The 22,231-nt window shown below is 40.6% G+C and overlaps 1 protein-coding gene across 2 annotated transcripts in view; it reads right to left on the bottom strand.

The window, feature by feature from the left end:
• Positions 1-3,626: 3,626 nt before the first annotated feature.
• CCDC15 (coiled-coil domain containing 15) overlaps positions 3,627-22,231 on the bottom strand; it is a 60,472-nt gene continuing 41,867 nt past the window's right edge. For both annotated transcript variants that reach the window (XM_055132670.1, XM_055132671.1), the window contains 4 exons: positions 21,774-21,877; positions 6,563-6,730; positions 6,124-6,272; positions 3,627-4,497 (listed from right to left, as the gene is read on the bottom strand). In XM_055132670.1, the coding sequence (XP_054988645.1) occupies positions 4,340-4,497; positions 6,124-6,272; positions 6,563-6,730; positions 21,774-21,877 (579 nt within the window). In that variant the 3' untranslated portion in view covers positions 3,627-4,339. The remainder of the gene's footprint in view (positions 4,498-6,123; positions 6,273-6,562; positions 6,731-21,773; positions 21,878-22,231) is intronic.

Genomic DNA, 22,231 nt, shown 5'->3' with positions numbered 1-22,231 from the left:
CACGAGCAATGCCAGGTATGGGCCAAGCACCCACCTCCAAAGAAATTAGTTCAGCAATATACAAAACCAATACTATTTCTACACATGTGTGACGAACGATCTGAAAATAAAGTTAGAAACAATTCTATTTAAAATAGCCTAAGTAAAAAATAAATAAATAAAATTAAATTAAATAGCCTAAGTAGGCTGGAGAGATTATGAGGGGCTTAAAGGCACTTGCCTGGCACATGACAGCCTCCAGGTCAAACCTCAATATTGCATGCAGTCTCCCAAGACACATGTCTCTAGTCATCAAATGCATATTGAAGTCATAATAAAATAGCACCTTGTGACTAGTAAGATGGGAATAATCAAAAAGATAGATAAATGCAAGTATTAATGAGGACATGAAGAATCATGAACTCTCACACATCACCGATGGGAAAGTAAAATGATGTAGGGGAACAATCTGCAGTTTCTCTGTAAGTTCAACAGAGAGCTACGTAATAATGGTCTAGCAAATTCACTCCTCAGGAATGAAAACATGTCCACAGAAAAACCTGTAAACAGAACTTAGTCCTATATTTTGTTCCTTCCTGGCTGGGGATTTTCTTTCTTTCCCTTCTACTTTCCAATAAATCTTTCTATGTCATAAAGAGAGAAAAGAAAAAGAAAAACTTGTAAATTACTGTTCAGAGCAGTATTAGCCTTAATAGTCAAGAAGCAGAAACAGCCCAAATGTTCATCAACTGACAAATGGATAAATAAAACGATCTGTATGCACTACAGTGGAATGTTATTTGGCAATAGAAAGTAACAAGGTACTGATACATGCTCTAATATAGAAAAATCTTTAAAACATTGTGCTAAATAAAAACCTTATCACAAGAGCCCATGTATTGAATTATTCCAATTTTATAAAAAGTCCAGAACAATCAATATATAGAGAGGCTGAAAGAAAGTAGATGATTGCCCAGGACTGTGTTGGGATCGGAAGGGGGCAGGGGGCAAGGGTTGAAATAAAGACAACTTCTAATGGCTATTAAGTGTTGTTTTTTTTTTAAAAAAATTAAATGTAAAAAAGACACTGAAACCATTTTAAAATTCAAAGCTCAGTTGTGCTAACTATGTTGTTATAAAACAGAGCTGTAGAAATTTTTCAACTGGTGAAACTAAACTCACCCATTAAAAATCTCACTTTTGGGGCTGGAGCGATAGCACAGCAGGTAGGGCGTTTGCCTTGCACGTGGCCGGCCCGGGTTTAATTCCCAGCATCCCATATGGTCCCCTGAGCACCGCCAGGGGTAATTCCTGAGTGCAGAGCCAGGAGTAACCCCGTGCATTGCCGGGTGTGACCCAAAAAGCAAAAAAAAAAAAAAAAAAAAAAAATCTCACTTTCTCCTGACTTTCTGGACCTTAGTAAGCACCGTTGTACTTTCTGTCTGAGTAAATTCAATCTAAGACTCTCACATGAGTGGAATCATAGACCATTTGTCTTTTTGTGACAAAATTTCTTTTCTTTCCTTTTTATTTAAAAAAAAAAATGTTTGGTTTTGGGCCACACCTGGCAGTGCTCAGGGCTTATTCCTGGCTCTGTGTTCAGAGATCACTCCTGGTGTGATCAGGGGAATGGTATGAGATTCCAGGGACAGAAACTGTATCTGCTTCATGTAAGGCAAGTACCCTGCCCTCTGTACTAGTGCTCTGTCCCTACCTTAAGGCTGTTAATATTCCATTTTGTATACATGACATTGTTGACCCCTTCACCGTTGATGAGACAAGGTACTCATACAAACATGCATGTACAAACACCGTTTTGTTTTTTTTTTTTGCTTTTTGGGTCACACCCGGCAATGCTCAGGGGTTACTCCTGTCTCTGCACTCAGGAATTACTCCTGGCAGTGCTTGGGGGACCATAAGGGATGCTGGAAATCGAACCCGGGTTGGCTGCGTGCAAGGCAAACGCCCTACCCGCTGTGCTATTTCTCCAGCCCCGATATGTACAAGTACCTTTTGAGATCCTGCTTTCCTTCCCTTTAGAAACAGATCCAGAGTAGGATGGCTGTCCTACATCCAAAAGAACAAAAGCAACCGGTGTTGGCGCGAATGTAGGGAGAAAAGGACTCTGCTTCACTGCTAGTGGGAATGCCGACTGGTTCAACCCTTTTGGAAAACAGTATGGGCGCTTCTCAAAAAAATTAGAAATTGAACTCCCACTTGACCCAACAATACCACTTCTGGGGATATATCCCGAAGATGCAAAAAAGCATAGTATAAATGACATCTTCACTTTTATGTTCATTGCTGCATGTTTACAATAGCCAGAATCTGGAAAAAAACCCGAGTGCCTGAGAACAGATGACTGGTAAAAGAAACTTTGATACATCTACACAATGGAACACTATGCAGCTGTTAGAAAAGATAAAGTCATGAAATTTGCATATAGGTGGATCAACATGGAAAGCATCATGTTAAGTGAAATGAGTCAGAAAGAAAGGGACAGACATAGAAAGATTGCACTCATTTGTGGAATATAAAATAACAAAATGGGAGACTAGCACCCAAGAACAGTAGAGATAAGTACCAGGAGGATTACTCCACAGCTTAGAAACCCACCATGCTAGGGGAAAAGGCAGCTCAGATAGAGAAGGGACCACAAATTAAAAGGTGTTAGGAGGGCCTGTTCGGGATTGGAGATTCGGGCTGAAAGTAGACTATAGACCGAACATGATGGCCACTTAATACCTCTACTGCAAACCACAACACCCAAAAGGAGAGAGAGAGCAAAAGGGAATGCCTAGCCACAGAGGTGGGGTGGGGTGGGGGTAGGATGGGGTGGGGGTGGTGGGAGGGATGCTGGGCTGGGACCATTGGTGGTGGAAAATGGGCACTGGTGGAGGGATGGGCACTCGACCACTGTATGAATGAAACACAAGCACAAAAGTTTATAAGTCTGTAACTGTACATCACAGTGATTCACTAATAAAAAATTTAAAAAAAAAGTAGGATCGCTGGACCATGGGGCATCTTCCTTCAATGATGGATGCGTGTTCCAAATGTGGCAGTAGTGATGGTTGCACAACTCTAGATTATAGTAAAAACCATTGAACCATACACTTCAAACAGACGAAGTATAATGAAATATGAATCACGTATCAACAAAGTTATTAAAAAGCACAACTTTTAAAGACTAAATCACATATAGTTACTTTACTTTGAATTAGATAAATAATCTGATTAAATAACCAGTCAATCTCGGCACACTGGTAATTTTCTTAACTTTTTTATTTTGAGAGGGGTTTCTATGCCATATCCATGTGGCAACTCCAACCTCAGTGCTCAGATTCCTCCTGGAAATTCTTAGGGAACCATGTGGTGCTGGGATTCCGACCTGGGGATCCCGCATGTGAAGTGCGCACTCCAGTCCTGGAACTCCACTCTCCAGCCCCACTAAGTTGTCTTCAGTAACCTGGCAAAAGTGTAAGTGTTTTCTGAGATAACCTGAATACTTCCTTAACACTGAATGGCAGAAAAAGAAGGGAGGAAACTTTAACTGGTTTTAACTCATACTACTAGACTTTTCATATTTTGTGTCAGAAAATTAAAAAATTACAAATTCACACTAGTTATAACAAATATATTTCATTTATTTGTTCAGATTTTTAAGAAAATATGGAAATAAAACATGAGTTGACACACTTTAAGATTCAATTTTTGAAACGCCATTCACAATTATTTCATGTAGAAAATGCTCAAAACAGTTTTTTTAATATAATAAATATATATAAAGTAAAATGTTCTACGTCCAATGTTGCTGCATGAGGAAAGTGGCCATAATTTTTTAAAGAAAAAATGTGAAGGAAAAGTTCACCAGATTCTCCTTGTCGCTAATCGTTGCACACAAGGCAAAAAGCTGACCGTAATCCAGATGGTCACCAACTAAAACTTCATCATTATCTTTTCAGCTTCATCTTCATAGATATTTTCCATTTTGTCCTGATGCAAAGGTCTCATTCTAGAAAAACCTCAAATGAGATCATCTAAAGATTTCTTACGATCTCTTCCAATCCGAGCAGAGTGAAGAGAAAACTCTCTGGACTGAGAGGCAGGCACGCTTCGGGAAGAGCATGAGAGCACATGCTTCGAGCAGAGCACGCTTCTAAGCTCTCTCCCCAGAGACTCCCATGATGCTCACGGCAGAGAAAAGTTCAGAGAGCAGCTCTCACTCCTGACCCTGAAATGGAGCCTGGAACAACAGTGACCACAGGCTCAGAGCGACTGCCATTACATGGGCCAGTCCTTTCCGAGTCTACATTTATACACTTCAAGGCTTCTTCAACATAATCTCTCAGGGTTGATTTTAAGTGAAGGTCGAAATACTTGATTTCAGGTTCTCATTACAAATTTTCAAAGTCTGTTTGTATGCAAAAACATAATTATGGATGGCCTTGCGGAGACCTGAGTGTCCTTCAGGGATATCACAGGAATTGATGACAGAATGCAGTGCGCGGGTATATGCTGCAAATAAAGGTTTGCACAGTGATGAGCCAAGCTGGATTCCAAACAACTCCCCCAATCTCTTGCCTATTAGCACTCCTTCCTACTGTAGCCATCTATTGAATATATATTTACTGAGCACTTAGCCATCTGCTAAGCACTCTGTGAGAACAGAAAAGAGAATGAAAGAATGAACACAAAAATAACTAAACTGCAGTGTAATACTTCCAAACCAGAGGCACTTACAAAATGTCCTCAGAGAATAAAGTCTAGAATGAATGTACAACTATCTAGGATAAGGTCACAAAAAGGATGTCAGCATTCAAGATGGTCTTGAAGAAATGATAGGAAAGCAGATATTTTAGGATGAGAATTAAGTGTGTGTGGTGCAAAAGGCATGAAAGTGTGACATGCAGTGGCCAGAAAGAGAGCTCAAAGGCTGGAGCAAGGCTCTGGTTCCCCATGCATTGCCACGACTAATCTCCAAACACAGACCCAGAGAGAGCCACAAACCTTCTGGGTGTGGGGTGTAAAACGAACCAAAAAAAAGTGACAAGTTCTGGGAACAGCAAGTTCGCTAAGGTTGGATATAAGCAGGACTAGAGGAAGTGCATTAAAATATGCCATGCCTCTGGCATTCTAAGGGCGGCCCTAGGGAGTTCAGAACAGGAGAGCAAGACCAAATTTGCTAATCTATTTTTTTTTTCACATCGTTGTAATTCAAAGAACTGACAAGAAATTCATTTCACACAGATGAGACATCAAAAATTCAAATGCTGGCAGTATTTTTAGTGTGACCATGAAGCGTACAGAATGTCTACCCTTGATAAATCAATATACTGTTTTTGAATGCGTAGTGATGAGACTGAATCCAAGGCCTCGTATATATGAGGCTAACGCTTTCTCACTGAACTACATCCTCAGCTCAAGAAATCAACATATTTAAACATGGATAAGAAATAGAAAAGTCAGTCTCAATAGGAAAGATGGCCAGCTTTCTCTAATTGGGATTCCTGATGAAGATGATATTCTTGGCTTAATTTTCCTCAGCTTCTCTCGGCAGAAGTCTGTCTGATGATAGTAAGTCTGTGTGTTAGAGGACGTTCGAATACTTGCTAACAGGAACTCAAGTGAGCAGAGGCCCAACTTGCATGATTCCAAAGACACTGTCTAATATTCTGCATTTTTTAAGAGGACCTGGAACCCTAGTATCTCTGTTGTGAAACTGGAAATATTTTCCCCAAATAAATGAAGACAGGAAGATAACAAAGCTTGAAGAGAAATAAACACTCCTGAATTATTTTGATTACCTCTGAATTACTATGTAAAAGAGTTGTAATAGGGGCCAGACTTATAGAACAGCAGGGAGGATGTTTGCCTTGCACCTGGCTGACCTAGATTTGATCCCAGGCACCCCATATGGTCTCCTGAGCCCTGCCAGGAGTGATCCCTAAGTGCAGAGCCAGAAGTAAACCCTGAGCACAGCCCCTCAAAACAAACAAAAGAGCTGTACTAGTCTTTGGTATAAATAAGGACTCAATAAATGCTAATTTCTGCTATCATGAATTACTTATCTTATTGTCAACAGGCTCCTTTAAAAAAGTTCCTTCTAAACAAACAAACAAACAAACAAACAAACAAACTTGCCTCTGTGATTTTTATAGAAGATGCAGTTATTGGCGCAGGTATCAGGATGCGCGTCCCAGAACTCGGGGCCACAGCAGCACAGCGCAGGCAAGATGATGTTATTCAGCTGCAGTTTCTCCTGGATCTGGACTCTTAGAGCTTTTAGATACCTACAAAAATACAGCGTGAGCACATCATGTGAGTTGCTCAGAAGAGAAGAGTGCACGTCCCTTACCCTACAGCCATCGTTAATGGGTCAGACCTTCTCTGGGCCCTGGTGCCCCTTAAGGAAGCTCACTGTGAGGATTGTGGTTCCTGAGAGGGGCCACACAGTCAAGAGGTCTGATGAGCCCCTGCACCCCCAAACACAGGAAAGCACAAATCTATAGTGCCAACTCGCCCTTAAGGAGAACAAGGACATCCTTCCCTATTGTTGCTGTGGGCCAGATTATCATAGCACCTCTGATGTTCCTTTTCTCTCTGCTGTCTTTCTCTGGATTCTTCTCTTTCCTCGAGCTGTAGCTGGTCATCGGGAACTATCTCCTCCCCTGAGTGAGGCTCTTCCTGCAAATTCATTATTATCTGCTGCTCTTCTGCATGACGCTGCTGCTCTTTCTTTTTCTTGATTCTGAGAATAAAATCATAACAGAGTGAGGAATTTCATAAAAATCAATAATCAGAATTAGCTTCTAGATCACCTAATTCACAAAATTCAAAGAAATAAGGAAACTGACTATAACCTGTAGCACAGCCTCAAAATCCCACCACCTGATTTACAGCTTTGAAAATGGAATTGGCCATGGGGCTGGAGCAATAGCACAGCGGGTAGGGCATTTGCCTTGCACGCGGCCGACCCGGGTTCGATTCCCAGCATCCCATATGGTCCCCCGAGCCCTGCCAGGAGTAATTCCTGAGTGCATGAGCCAGAAGTAACCCCTGTGCATCGCCGGGTGTGACCCAAAAACAAACAAACAAATAAAAAATAAAATGGAATTGGCCAATAGCTGCTATTAATAAGAGTTTTCTTGTGGTGCCTAGAGCAATAGTACAGTGAGCAAGTGCTACCTTGCATGAAGCTGGCCCGCTTTGATCTCTGGTATCCCACTTGGTTCCCCAAGCCTCCCAAGAGTGATCCCTGAGCAGAGACAAGAGTAATTTGGGTATGACACCCCAAAATTTAAAAAGCAATAATAATAAAAAATTAAAAACAAAATAGATAAAACAGACTTGTGAGCTACCAGAAATACAGACATCCAGTTACAGGCCAAGATCTCAACCCTAAATGAAAATGTCAAAAATACTGTAAACTTAGCCAACATCAACCAAGTTGACTTTATAGGCTTTTTTATAGAACACCTCACAGGTAGAGGGATATTCATTTATACATTTATAGAACAACAAAATATACATTTATCTATTGCAAGGTTATTGAACTTTGTACATTTATCAAGATAAAACATTCTGGGTCATAAAACAAATGTTAATAAACTGAAAAGGATTAAAAAGTCTTACATAGCATGCTATTCTCTGACCTCAACAAAACTAAATTAGAAATCATTAACAGAAAGATCCTTGAAAACTGTCCAATGTTTGAAAATTAAATAATATATTTCTAAAGAATCCATGATGTAAAATGAAAAAAAGGAGGGGCCAGAGTGATAGTATAGCAAGGCGGGCATTTGCCTTATACATGGCTGACCCAGTTTGATCCCAGCATTTCATATGGTCCCCCAAGCACTGTCAGGAATGATTCCTGAGTGCAGAGCCAGGAGAAATCCCTGAACATCACTGAGTGTGCCCCCCGCAAAAAGAAAAAAAAATTAAAAGTCAGAAGGAATTTTAAGCTGAATGAAATTTATCAGATTCTGCTAAAGAGAGTTTAGTAAGAAACACACATAATGCCAATTATATACTTTTGCTTTTATTTCCCTTCCTTCTGATGAGAACCTCAAAACATGGAACATATCCCCTAGGTTACGTTTTGTGCATTTTATGGCCTTGTATTATTTTATGGTTACCCCCAGATATGTCACCAAAATGACACAGAGATGGGAAATAAAAATTTAAAAAATTCAACATCTTTCGTCATTCAGGAAATGCACTCTAAAACCACAATGAGATACCGACATACCTTCTCAAATGGTTAACATAAAAGATTGGCCGTATCAAGAACTAATGAGGATATACAAGAACTTAAATGCTCTATATTGCTAGTGTAAATATAAAATGGGGGGCCAGAGTGACATTACAGTGGGTAGGGCATTTGCCTTGCATTTGGCCAATCTGGGTTCAAGCCCTGGCATCCCATATGTTCCCCCAAGTACCGCCAGGAGTAATTCCTGAGTGCAGAGTCAGGAGTAATCCCTGAGTATCACTGGGTGTGATCCTAAGAGCAAAAATAACTAACTAACTAAATAAATAAAAATAAAAAGTTATAACTACTTTGGCAAAGTTTTAGTTACTTTAATAAATGAAATATATACCTACCATATCACCCTGGTATCTACTCAAAAGAAAAGGCAACAACTTCTTTTTTTTCGGGGGAGGGGTCACACCCAACGATGCATAGGGGTTACTCCTGTCTCTGCACTCAGGAATTACTTCTGGCAGTGCTCAAGGGACCATATGGGATGCTAGAAATCGAACCCAGGTCGGCCGCGTGCAAGGAAAATGCCCTACCTACTGTGCTATCACTCCAGCCCCAGAAAAGGTAACAATTTCTATATAGAGGTTTACATATGAATATATGAATGGTCACAAATTTTATTTATAATAGCCAATAAAATAAAATAGTCCAAATGAATGGTCAGACAAACTGTTGTCAGTCATATATCACTTAATAGGGATAGCCTGAGAAATGTGTCTTCAGGTGAATTCATCATCTTCTAAACATCACAGAACACAATAATACAAGCCTAGAGGAAGAGCCGACCACACACCTAGGCTAGACAGAAAGGATGGCAGGAGTTACTGCCTTATGTCACCCATCACTAACCAAGCTGATGACGGAAAATCTGCTAAGCTCTGATGACCACATATCCGTGATAATAATCAAGAAAATTTCTTCACAATACAACATCAACAATGAATCTCAAAAATAATTATACTGAGATAAAGGAACTGAGCGCCTGAGTAGGTGCTGTATGATTCCCGAAAGTACAAACTAACCTACAGTGACAGAAAGCAAAACAGGAGTGACTGGAGAAAGGGACAGGGAGTGGTAGGGAAAAAGGGCTATCAAAGGGACAAGGAAACTGAGAAACCTTCTGGGGATGGATTGCTATGTTCACAATCTTCACTGTGGTTGAAGTTTAAGTGGGTGTGTGTGCAAATATGTGTGTGTGCAAGCATATGTGTGTGTGTGTGTGGGTGCATGCATATGTATATGTGAAAATATCAACAGCTACTTTTAATGTGCACAATTTAATCAGAAAATGTGAGTCAAGGCCAAGGAGCCTGAGAGCTAGAGAAAGGCTGTGTCCCGCCAGGACTCGGGAGAGAGCTCAGGACTGCCACTGTCCCTCGCCCCAGGTCAGAAGCGTTCACTCACAGCCGCACATTTCTTCACCTCTCCATAAACATATACCAAGACACCCTAACTGTAGGTTTCTAAGCATGCAACAACACACAAGAAACAACTCCAAACTGCAAAAGTCACAATGGTAAAGCAACTCCGAAACCAGCAGCTTAGTGAGTGAAGACGCTCACCTAGATGACCCAACCGGTAAGAATAAGTTACATAACCTCTCTGATAAGGAATTTAGAATGGAATTGCTGAGGATGCATAAGGAGCTCAAAGAAACAACAAAAAACGTGAGTCAAGACCTTTCATTTAAAAAATGGAACTGATTCAAGACTAGAACTTTACAACACGCTGATAATGTCAGTTACTAAAATTACTTTGGAACAAAAGAGCTATTGTTTTATGAACAAGTAGCATGAGGCAAATTCAACACAATAACTCATGACGGCTGAAAACTCTGGGCTTCTGTGCTATGACAAGCTCTGACTCTGGGGAATCATTACCTTCTTCTCAGACTGACACAGGTGTACATTTAAAGTCAGAAAGTCATTCTGCAGAGGCTGAAAGACAGGACTTTGGAAAAGTCCAAGACGCGTGATAGCTGTGCTGGGAGCAGAACTTGGTCTGTCCAGATTCTGGTAGCTCATCACTGGGCTCTTCTAGAAGAATGGCAATGCCACTTTAAACAAGGATTTTCTTACAAGTGCTCTGCCATATTTGCCATTCTTTCCCAAGCTACAACTAAGTTCAAACTGAGAATCCCTCAAAGAGAGCAGCAATCGAATGGGGCTTTCATGGTAGACTGTAGTAGGGGCGGAGGTATGAAATCTCACCAGTAAAACTCAGGCACAGAGACATTCTTATGCCTGTATCACTTGAGACAGATAAGATGGTGCGCTAAAGATGTGAGAAAGGTAACACGGGTAAAGCCAAAACTGGCAGTGCACATGTTACAGCTGACCTTAAACTATATTTCACCTTGCTTTCATAAAGTAAGTGTGAGGGGCCAGAGCAATAGTACAACAATAGTACAATGTGTCCAACCCAGGTACAATCTCCACATCCCCTATGTCCCCCAAGTCTGTCAGAAGTAATCCCTGAGCAGAGCCAGGAGTAAGCCTTAAACAACACTAGCTGTGAACTCCCCAAATATATAATATATAAATTAATAAAATGCGTGAATTGAGCAAAACACTGAATGGCAAGAAAGTTTAAAGACAGGCCTAAGATCATAGGTTTTCTTGGCTAGGGATCTGCAAACACAAGATGTTATTCTAAAGAGAACCAGTAAAGTATTTTAAAGACAACTGCATCTGTCTGCTCACCTTGTGAAGGAAAAAAAAATCTGGAAAATCATTTTCTATAAATAATCTGGTTTCTTTTCTTTTTTTGCTTTTAGGGTCATACTTGGCGATGCACAGGAGATACTCCTGGCTCATGCACTCAGGAATTACTCTTGACAATGCTCCGGGGACCATATGGGATGCTGGGAATCGAACCCAGGTTGGCTGTGTGCAAGGCAAACGCCCTACCTGCTGTGCTATTGCTCCAGTTCCTCTGGTTTATTTTCAACATTGAAATTTAAACAAAGCCAAGTGAATAACAACAGAAAAGCTTAGTTAATATATAATTTTCCAGACCAATTCTTCTCTAATATCAGTAAATACGGTCACTGTCACTGTCATCCCATTGCTCATTGATTTGCTCGAGCGGGCACCAGTAACATCTCCATTGTGAGACTTGTTACTGTTTTTGGCATATCGAATACACCACGGGTAGCTTGCCAGGCTCCCCGGGAGAGATGGAGGAGTCAAACCCGGGTTGGCCGAGTGCAAGGCAAATGCCTTACCCACTGTGCTATCACTCCAGTCCAGTAAATACTAAGCTAAGGAAATGTGTCAGCATGTTTTCCCAGTGGCTGGAATTCAGTATGTGGGAATATGACAAATTCTAGAAATGGTGGAATCAGTCTCTGTACTTCTTGGCCTTCCTACTCATCTCCTGACAGTTAACTCTATCTCTGTTTATTACCCCTCATCCATGCCAACGTACCTTAAACCCTATCAACAACCACTCCATCGAAACAGCTTTCTCTAAGATTAGTCGTGATCAGGGGCTGGAGCGATAGCACAGTGGATAGGGCGTTTGCCTTGCACGAGGCCGACCTGGGTTAGATTCCCAGCAACCCATATGATCCCCTGAGCACTGCCAGGGGTAATTCCCAAGTGCATGAGCCAGGAGTAACCCTTGTGCATCACCGGGTGTGACCCAAAAAGCAAAAAAAAAAAAAAAAAGATTAGTCGTGATCTTCAGTCCTCTTACTCAGCCTGACACATTCACCTCAACAGAAGCAACACTATGCCCATAGAACAAACGTTAATCCATGAGGGCAAAATACTTTGATGAAATAGTCTGTGGGGGCCAGAGATATAACAGGGCTTAGGCAATTGCCTTACACCTCCAGTTCTATCCCCAGCCAAGCAATATTTTCCACTGAGCCCCACCAAGTGTGATCCCTCAGCACGGAGTCAGGAAGAAGCCCTAAGCATTGCCAGATGCAGCCCCAAACTCCCCGACACTCACCGCCTCAAAAAAAGTTTGTGGTTCTCCTCCAAAAAGTCAGAGCACACCAACAGAAGCAGTGTCCATTCCTTTCCGTGTGCCTTCCCCCTGTGACGGCAAGCAGGCCATGACCTTGACTATTCCCCTTAGGCCCAAATCCACTTAACTGTCTGACAATTTGCCAACTAAGTCTGAGTAGTTTATGAGCATTTTGGAAAAGGGAATCTACAGTTTTGGTTCAACTATCAGACTAAGAGGTGCTGCCAAACAGTGTCATAAAGATAAGAGAATTTTGGGGCTGGAGAGATAGCACAGCAGGTAGGGCGTTTGCCTTGCACGTGGCCGACCCGGGTTCAAATCCCAGCATCTCATATGGTCCCCTGAGCACGGCCAGGGGTAATTCCTGAGTGCAGAGCCAGGAGTAACCCCTGTGCATCGCCAGGTGTGACCCAAAAAGCAAAAAAAAAAAAAAAGATAAGAGAATTTTAGGTGTTCAGGGCCTAGAGAAATAGTAGAGCAGGTGGGGAGCTTGCTTTGCATGCAGCCGACCCAGGTTTGATCCTTGGCACTCTATATGGTCCTGAGCCTAGAAGTGATCCCTAAGCACAGAGCCAGGAGTAAGCCCTGAACACCATCAAGTATGGGCTCTCCTCAAAAAGAGTTAGTTAAAGAATTATTTTATAATCAAATTTTTATTTTCTCCCTCAGTGTCTTTAATTGACACACAATAGAAACTGAATTAGGTCTAAAATGAACATATTGTTTTTAATTCCCAAGGCACTGACATGAATATAATTATAATTGTATATAACTTCGGTTATACCAAAAGGTTTTCTGAAACTGGTATCAGACTCTGGTAAAAGAGGTGAGCATATAAAACATTACAAATTAGGAAAACTGCTATAATGGGCAATTGTACAAGCAAACAAAAGTTGATATCGATGTTTACATTTTGATGCAAATATATCTCAATTCACACATTACTAAAAAAAATGTTATCACTAGCAAAATGCAGTAAGGATTTATTTTTATAATTACAACTCAAAAACTAAGTCATCTTGGGGCTGGAGCGATAGCACAGTGGGTAGGGTGTTTGCCTTGCATGCGGTTGACCTGGGTTCGATTTCCAGCATCCCATATGGTCCCCTGAGCACTGCCAGGAGTAACCCCTGAGCATCGCCGGGTGTGACCCAAAAAGCAAAAAAACAAAAACAAACAAAAAAACCCAAAAAACTAAGTCATCTTCCACATAAGACATACTGCCAATTCTTTACAAAGATGAACAACATATTTAGAACCCGAAATAAAGGCTATCTTTTTTTTATTTCTGGGTTTTCTTTTGGAGCGGGAGGTAGGCTTTGGGCTACACCCAGCTATGCTCACAGCTTAGCCCTGGCTCTGGGGATCAAACATGGGTGGAAAGCATGCAAAGCAGCACTTTCCAGTCCCTCTATGGGTCTTGTTGAGAAATCACAGATATATTCCAACATCAACACTTTGAAATAAAAGTCATGTTGCCTTTAAGATTAAGAAGTGGGTTTATTTGAGGGCTCAAAGAAGTTCCCCACAGGAAAAAATATTCTCAGGGATATGGAAGAAATCTTCCTCTTTGCTACAACAGGATTAAGGTCTAATGTACCATAGTTGGAATCTTCGCCTGCCGATCCTGTTTTTTCTGTTCAACCTTTCCGTCTCCCCACTTCCTGATTATTACAGTATTCTTCCTTAATAATTGTTGAAGTCTTTATAAAAATAACATTTCCTAATGCACTCTATTTTGACTTCCTGAAAGTACTTCAAAGCCCAATCTACCTCAAATAAACTCATCCTCTCCACCTCTACCTCCTTTGTGGCAAATCAGTTTTATAGCATCCTTACCCACAGAGTAAGGATGAGCCATAGAGTCTAGCCACAGAGTCTAGAATGAAACAACCCTGAGCCCTCCTCAGGCAAAAGCTTAGCAGTTCTGGGGTCGAGGGCTACCACTCAAGCTGCCCAGCCTAGTGTACAGAAGGTCCTGCTGTGGGTAGGGTGCTTGCCCTATCACGAGTGACTCATGCGTGCAGAGCTGGGAGTAAGCCCTCACTCAGCACCACCAGCTGTGGCCCAAACATCAAAACCAAAACAACCAAACAAATAAAAGAGGCCCTGAACTTAACGGCCAGGCATTGCATGCTTCTACCCCCACCAGCATGCCCAGTGTGGTGCTGGGGCCCCGGCACTGCAGCACCAGTGAAGACCTGAGCCACCAGGCCTGCACTAACAGATGAGCATTGATGGGACTGGACCACCGAATCCCTAGCACCATTCAGTGTCACTCCTATATATTTCTTATCAGTTCTCTCTCATACCTTTAAACCTGCTTCCTCTTAATTGCCTCCCTTGCTCTATACCAGATGAGGGACCACATTACAGACTTCAAAGAGGTTGAGTGAAGAAGCCAAATAAATCTGGGGCTGAATCCCAGATCTACCACTTGCTAAATGTGATCTTAATCATAGGCAAATTACTTACCTCTCTACAGCTCATTTCTCATATAGAAAATGAAATAATAATTAAAATCACCTCAAAAGGTTACTGAAATGAGAAAATTATGTACAGTGACTCTAAAACACTCAAGCTTCTAGAAGGCACACTGTACACACTCCATGGATGGTAGCTGTAACTCTCCTATAGGGTCGTATATTAAGTAATGTGACAATGTACATCAAGTGGTGACCCAATAAAAGCTAACACTTGATCATCTTTCTTAAGTTAATTTCACCTCTTTAGTTTTTTGATAATCGAGAATCTAGGCTTTTATTTCTCTTATTTATTCTCCATAACACCTCTAAACAACTCCTATGTTCAGGAGGGAAAATCCAAATTTCTCCTCATGAATAGACAAAGAAAGTTCTTTATGATCTTGCCTTTCCTTATTTCTTAAAGCTTACCCCTCACCATTCCCATGGCTCCAAACCAAAAACTGAATCCTGTTCCATGTCCAGTCACTGCTTTCACAATGCTCTTCCTTTCACCTCCAATTCCAACCCAACCCCCACCTGATTCACGCAGCTAGCTTCTAACCCTTCAAAACCCAGTCCAGGATGTTCATACAGGTAGGGTCTCCCAAATCACCAAGCTGGTAGGTGGCAGAGCTGGGACCTGGAACACAAATCTCATGCTCTGTCCATGTTTTATTTTCTTGTAATACTTAATATAAGGTTTTATAACTGTGCATTCATGTACCCACTGCCTCATTTGTCAGTGAAATTTCTCTAGCTGGATCCTTAAAGAATGGGATCATGCTCATAAGTTTTTCACCCTCCCTTAGGCCTAGCATCATACGTGCACCAATTAACAGAGGTATCAATAGCTGCTTAATGAATGAAAATGTAACAATTGATTCTTAGCACAACAGGGTAAGGAGAAGCAGTTTTCATCAATTCATGTTTAGAAATCAGATATATATTTATTTTTGAATGTTGATTAAAAATAGTTTTGTCTTTAAGTGAAATCATATAAAATCTATGCAGGAAGGCATAAGTGATTTAGTTTCTTTAACAAGGAAAAAAAGTTTTTAATCATTTAAAACTTTCACAAGATTTAAATTTTAGAAGTCATCTGTTAAGACTAGAGTCCTCCATATTTTTTCCCCTTGGGTCAAGAGTATAAATTCAACAACAATAACAAAAAGATTATCTGGTGAGAAAGTAGCAATAAAACAAAAGACTTAACAGAAAAGCTTTCAAAGAAGGTTTGCAATAGAGTTGAAAAGAATTCCCCTCTGACAGCCATGTGGAAGGTGTGTCATAAGGAGATTTAGGTTAAAGGACAGAGACACAGGACAGCAGGTAGAGTGCTTGCCTTGCACAGGTTCAATCCACAGCACCCATAAGGTATCCTGAGCCTCAGAAGAGATCCTTGAGTGCAGTTAGAAGCAAGCCCTGAACACAGCTGCGTGTATCCACCTTCTCCCCAAATCATGAACTACCTGAGCACCAATTTCCTCAGATTCTGAAACTATTAAGTGCTGAGATTATATAATAAAGTTTAGAAAATATCCTTGAAATATTTCAATAGAATCCTGCCTAAAGAGTCTATCTACACTAGACTATTTCACAAAGATTTTCTCAAGTTTCCTCTATGCGAACACACACGCACACACACACACAGAGTTTCATCAACTTGCTTTTAGGTAAACAGTAATATAACCTATGTCAAGGGAGGGAAATAGCATGTGAGAGTAAAAATATACACAAAGGAACCAAAGGAACTATAAAGTACCTTTCAGGAAAACCATTCTCACCAATTCGATACAATATGAAAAGCTCAGAAGTCATAGCAAAATAAACAGGATATTTGGATAGCAGGAGGCTCATATGGTGGAGATACTGTCCCCAAAGGCAAATATAAAAATATCCTGAGTACATTTTTTTAAATGCAGAAATAATAGAAAAATTATTTCTAATTACTTCTACTGAGGCTAGAGTGATGGTGCAGCAAGGAAGGTGCTTGTCTTGCAGGGGATAAACCTGGCTTCTATCCCTAGCACCCCATATGGTGTTCTGAGCACCAGCAGGAATGATCCCTGAGTGCAAAGCCAGGAGTAACTCCTGAGTACCATTGGGTATAGCCCAAAAATAAAACATAAAATTATTTATACTATTCAAAGACAATTCTTTTTTTTTCTTTCTAAGAAGTTAGAGTTTATTGTACGGTTCAAATAGAAACAGAGAAAGACAATTTTTTTTTGTCATCCTTTCCCCAGCATCATTACTGTTATGAGAAAGTTTTGCTCCCATTGAGTCAAAGAGTTGGGAGAAGTCCAGAAGTATTTTAAAAAAAACTGCCCTCGGGCTGGACGACAGGCCCAGGCAGAGGCTCTAGGAACAGGCCCACAGCCATTCCTTTCAAAGGCCTCCGGGGCTTTTCACTTGGGATTTTTACATTTCCCTTAATGAGAGAAATGACTTTGTCACCCAGCTTCTGGACTGGCCTGTCTCAGACTATGCGTCTTCGATGGGGAAGTCATCCCTATTTCCCATACTAGAGGATACTTTCTGGAGAGCTTTATGAAGCATTGCATAAAGTATAACTCCATAAAATAATAAACTACAGAAAAAAAACTTTGTTCTTCTTAAATTTGGAGAGAAAACTCTTTGCAAAGCTTTCTGAGCCTGAATTCTTTTCTGATTTAGGTTCTAAAAGTGATGCGTTAGTACTCAGATTTCTCTATTAAATATAGATATATGCAGATGTATCTATAGCTATCTATATAGATATATCTGTACATTTATATCTGTATCTATCTATATAGCTACACACATGTATCTATATGTGTATAGATAGATCTATCTATATATGTACTGTATAGATATATAATACATATATCTATATAGACACAGATTTATGTATTTGTTCCCTTTCTTGGTTTTTGGGTCTCAGCAAGATCCTTAGCCTACACCGCCCAGGGGACCATGCGGTGCTAGGGACTGGATCAGGACAGGCTGAGTCTGGGTTCCCACATACAGAGCATGTGAACTAGCTATCGCCCCAGGCCTCTACTTCTACATTTCTTTCTTTATTTAAAGACTTAATCTATTTCATAAAAATTCTATCACAAATCCTTTCTATTGTTGCTGTTCTTTTGGAGGTGAGTATATGCAGCTGTGCTAAGGGTGCTTCCACCTGGGCTCATTCTTGCAGTGCTCAGGGAACCATCTGCAGCACCAGGACCAAACCACAGTCAGCCTGGTGCAAGGCAAGTGCCTTAACCCCGGCATATTCTCTCTGCCTGCCACAAATCCTCTTTTCATTGACTGATTGATTGATATATTTTTTAAAGTGGGTGTAGTTTTTATTGAATAGAACTCACTTAGAAAGGGGTGGGAAGAGTGAAAGAGAGAATATGAGAATACGGGCTTTTCCAGAGTGGAAGCAAGCAAGCAGAAACATGGAAACAAGCCTGCAAGATATGTGTTCAAGTCATCCGAACTGCGCGGCCGCTAATGCGGCTGCGCGACCTTTTCTAAAAATTGAAAATATACAATCTTTTAATAGAAAACTAATTATCAAATGCTTCCTTAGTAGGGATGTCTTTTTTGGGGGGAAACTCCCACAACAAGAGCAAGTTTTATGTTGAAATATGGAACCTAATCAAGGAAAAGAGAAAATGAAGTGAAATTCATCAGTTATACAGTTGGGGGTGGGGGGCGGGGGATGGGGGTATACTGGGGATTTTGGTGATGGAATATGGGCACTGGTGAAGGGATTGTGTTTGAATATTGTTTAACTAAGACATAAACCTGAGAACTTTGTAACTTTCCACATGGTGATAAAATAAAAATTAAAAAATAAAAAGATATGTGTCCAAGGGAGAACATGGGCTTGAAGCCTCTTTCACTCAATGTCTGTAAGCTCTGACTCCTTGTCATACTGACTCCTTGTCATTTTGAGTCTTAGTACATTTACTTTCCTTTTTTTTTTGCTTTTTTTTGGGGGGGGTCACACCCAGCAATGCTCCGGGGTTACTCCTGGCTCTGCACTCAGGAATTACCCCTGGTGGTGCTCGGGGGACCATATGGGATGCTGGGAATTGAACCCGGGTCGGCTGCGTGCAAGGCAAACGCCCTACCCGCTGTGCTATCTCTCCAGCCCCAAAAACCAAAATTTTTAAGTACCAATTTTTTAGGTTGGTTGAATTTCTCCATTGTACACTTGTCTCACTGTTTCTGTTCCATACAAGATATTTGGTTTGTTTTGTTTTGTGGGCTGTTTTCCTATTTTCTAAAATGGAAAACTAAAACTATTAGCCTTTTAACTTTTTAATAATTACAACTAAAAGTCTAACTTTCCCACTAAACATTGTTTTAGGTATATCTGATCAGTTTTGACATGTTTTATCTAAAAATTATCTTCTAAGGGTCTGGAGTGATAGCACAGCGGGGAGGGCATTTGCCTTGCATGTGGCTGACCCGGGTTTGATTCCCAGCATCCTATATGGTCCCCTGAGCACCACCAGGAGTAATTCCTGAGTGCAGAGCCAGGAATGATCCCTGTGCATTGCCCGGTGTGACCCAAAAAGAAAAAAATTTATCTTCTAAATATTATCTAATTTCCACTGTAATGTTTTCTTGGGCCTAAAATTTTTGTGTTTCATTTTGGGGCCACACCAGCACTGTTCAGAGATTACCCCTGGCTCTATACTCTGGGATCACTGTTGGTGGGGTGTGGGTGCCACATGGGGTGCCAGGGATTGAACTGGGGCCAGCCCCATGCAAGGCAAAAATGCCTTCCCTCTGTACTATCCTCCTCCCCACCATTCTTTAGAAATGCATTGCTTGTAGATCTCTTACTTAACATTACCACAGTCAGAAAATTTACTGTGAAAATAACCCAGAATATAATCACTTTTAGTATATGTGCAATGGGTACTTGGAAAGAATATTCAGCTATTCAGTGTTTTTATGAATGTATTTTCACTTTTCTTCAGGTTGTTTTTTTTTGGGGGGGTCACACCTGTCAATGCACAGGGGTTACTCATGACTCTGCACTCAGGAATTACTCCTGGAGGTGCTCAGGTGACCACATGGGATGCTAGGAATCAAACCCCGGTTGGCTGCATGCAAGGCAAATGCCCTACCCACTATACTATCACTCCAGCTCCTTCAGATTTTCTTATAGGTGGTTTTTAACTGTATAAAACACTAAACAATTCACAGAATGGTCTCTCCCCTACATGGGATATGAAGAAACAGAATGGGGAAATAACAAATACCCAAAGACAGCACACTGAGGACTCATATTAAGCAGGGAGGGTGGGTAACACTGTAAATATTGTTACTTCCTCTTTTCTATTTTCCCTGAACTCCCTTGGCATTCACTCTATTAATGACCATCACTATCATAACCATCACTATAATCATGGTAGTAATTGGCAAGATTTACTGTGATTTTCCTAAATGCCAGCTAAGCATTTTACAAGTATTTATCTACTTAATTCGATTACTGACTTAGAAGGTTGCAAATATCTGAACAGATATCTCACCAAAGACGATGTACAGATGGTAAATAAGCATATGAAATTAGGGAACTGCACATCATATGTAATTAGGGAATTGCAATTAAGACAATGAGATATACATCTAGCAGAATTACCAAAATCCCAAACACTTGACAATATCAAACACCAGTGAGGATAAAGAACAATAAAAATGCCCATTCACTGCTAGTGGTATGTAAAGCAGTATGACCATTTTCGAGGTATTTAGCATTCTTACAAAATTAAACACACTCATACTATATGATTCAGAAATCATGTTCCTTGATATTTGTGCAAAGAAATGGAAAACATCCTCACAATGCCTACACATGGCTGTTTATAGCAATTTTATTCATAACCGCCATAGCTTGAAAACCACCAAAGTGACTGGATAAACTGTGGTACATCTAAACAAAGGAATTACTATTCAGCATACAAAAAAAAATTATCTAGTTTAAAAGGGCACTATAGGAACTTTAAGTAAAGTAGCCTAATATGAAAAATCTACAAGATACTTATTGTATTTTGTATTCTGAAACCTTGAAACCAATCAAAACAGTAAAGAGATGAGTGATCTATGGGGCTGGAGGAGGGATGGAGTACACAGCAAAGAACAAGGCATTTTTAGAGCAGGAAAACTATAATGGTGGATATATGTCACTATACATTTGTCCAAACTCATAAATGAACAACGTCAAAAGTGAATCCTAGGCGGCTAGAATGACAGGACAGCAGGTAGGACTCTGCTCTTACACACAGCTGACCCAGGTTCCATCCCCTGTACCCCACAGGGTCCCCAGAGCCCCACCACAAGTAATCCTTTAGCAGAGCCAGGAGTATGCACTGAGCACCACCAGATGTGTCCATAAAAGAAAGAAAAAAGATGACCCATGACATACATAAACTATGAAGTTACAGTGATAATGATGTGCCAACATGGGTTATCAGTTATAACAATGTCTCATCACTGTGGTACAGGATGATAGTGCAGACAGTTCATGTGTAGGGAAGGAAGAAAAATGGGAATTTTCCACAGTTTTCTGCCTTACTATAAATCTATTAACTGTTAGATTTGCCTATTTGTCAAAAATAATCCTGTATAATTAATAAAAATCACTCGGGGTGAGAGAGCTAGTGCAGGGGTTAAGGCACATGGCTGGTATGCAGACAACCCTGATTCAATTCATGGCACCACATAGTCCCCCAAGCCTCACCAGAGTGGCCCTGAAGGCCCCGGGTACTGCTTGGGTGGCCTGGGTAATCTCTGGCACTGCAGGGTCTGAAGGGCTCTCACTGGCAAGTACAAACATTGTACCACTGGCCCCACAGACCTAGAATCATCAGGAATGGGCCCAGGGCTTTCTGGGTATCACTTGGGAGGCCTTGCCTCCACCAAAAAAATACCTCTTTATCAACTTCTAATATCCTACCACATTAGAAAAAAACAAATTGTTTTCCACTATAGTTAGAAAAAGCAAAACCACTGCCTGATCATTTCTAAAAGTTTCCAAAATCATCTTAACTGGTACCTGAAGGCTCTCAGTGAAGATCAAAAGAACTTACTTTTCAACTTTCTTCTTAAGTTCTTTTTGCCTTTGTTGTTCCTTTACTTGTTCCCTTTCAATATCCATAAAAAGCCGTCTAAATCTCAGGAACTGCTTTTGACGCTAAAGGAAAGAAGTTAAAATAGTTAAAATTCTGCTCTCAGAGAACTTTCCATGCAAGGAAAATATTCTTGTACCACTGACAAGAAAACTATATGATACAGAAGCTGCATGGAAATTAATCCTTAGTTTCCTTCCTTCTGTTTAAGTGACTCAGGATCTCACATACAGTAACAATTCATCTTTCCAAGCACATAACTAGTAGATGCTGCTGACAAACCAGAGAAAGAAATACTGTTAGCTTGCCCTTGGTATTATCCCTTGCCAACATATTTGAGGAAATGATTATACTTGGTGTCATAAACATATGCTTACTTATGTATATTTACCCTGTATTCTCAAGTAATCAGTGCCAAA

The sequence above is a fragment of the Sorex araneus genome, chromosome 3, assembly GCF_027595985.1.
Source record: "Sorex araneus isolate mSorAra2 chromosome 3, mSorAra2.pri, whole genome shotgun sequence".
Taxonomy (NCBI): domain Eukaryota; kingdom Metazoa; phylum Chordata; class Mammalia; order Eulipotyphla; family Soricidae; genus Sorex; species Sorex araneus.
Note: the sequence above shows the minus strand (reverse complement) of the source record. Positions and strands in the feature narration are given on the sequence as shown.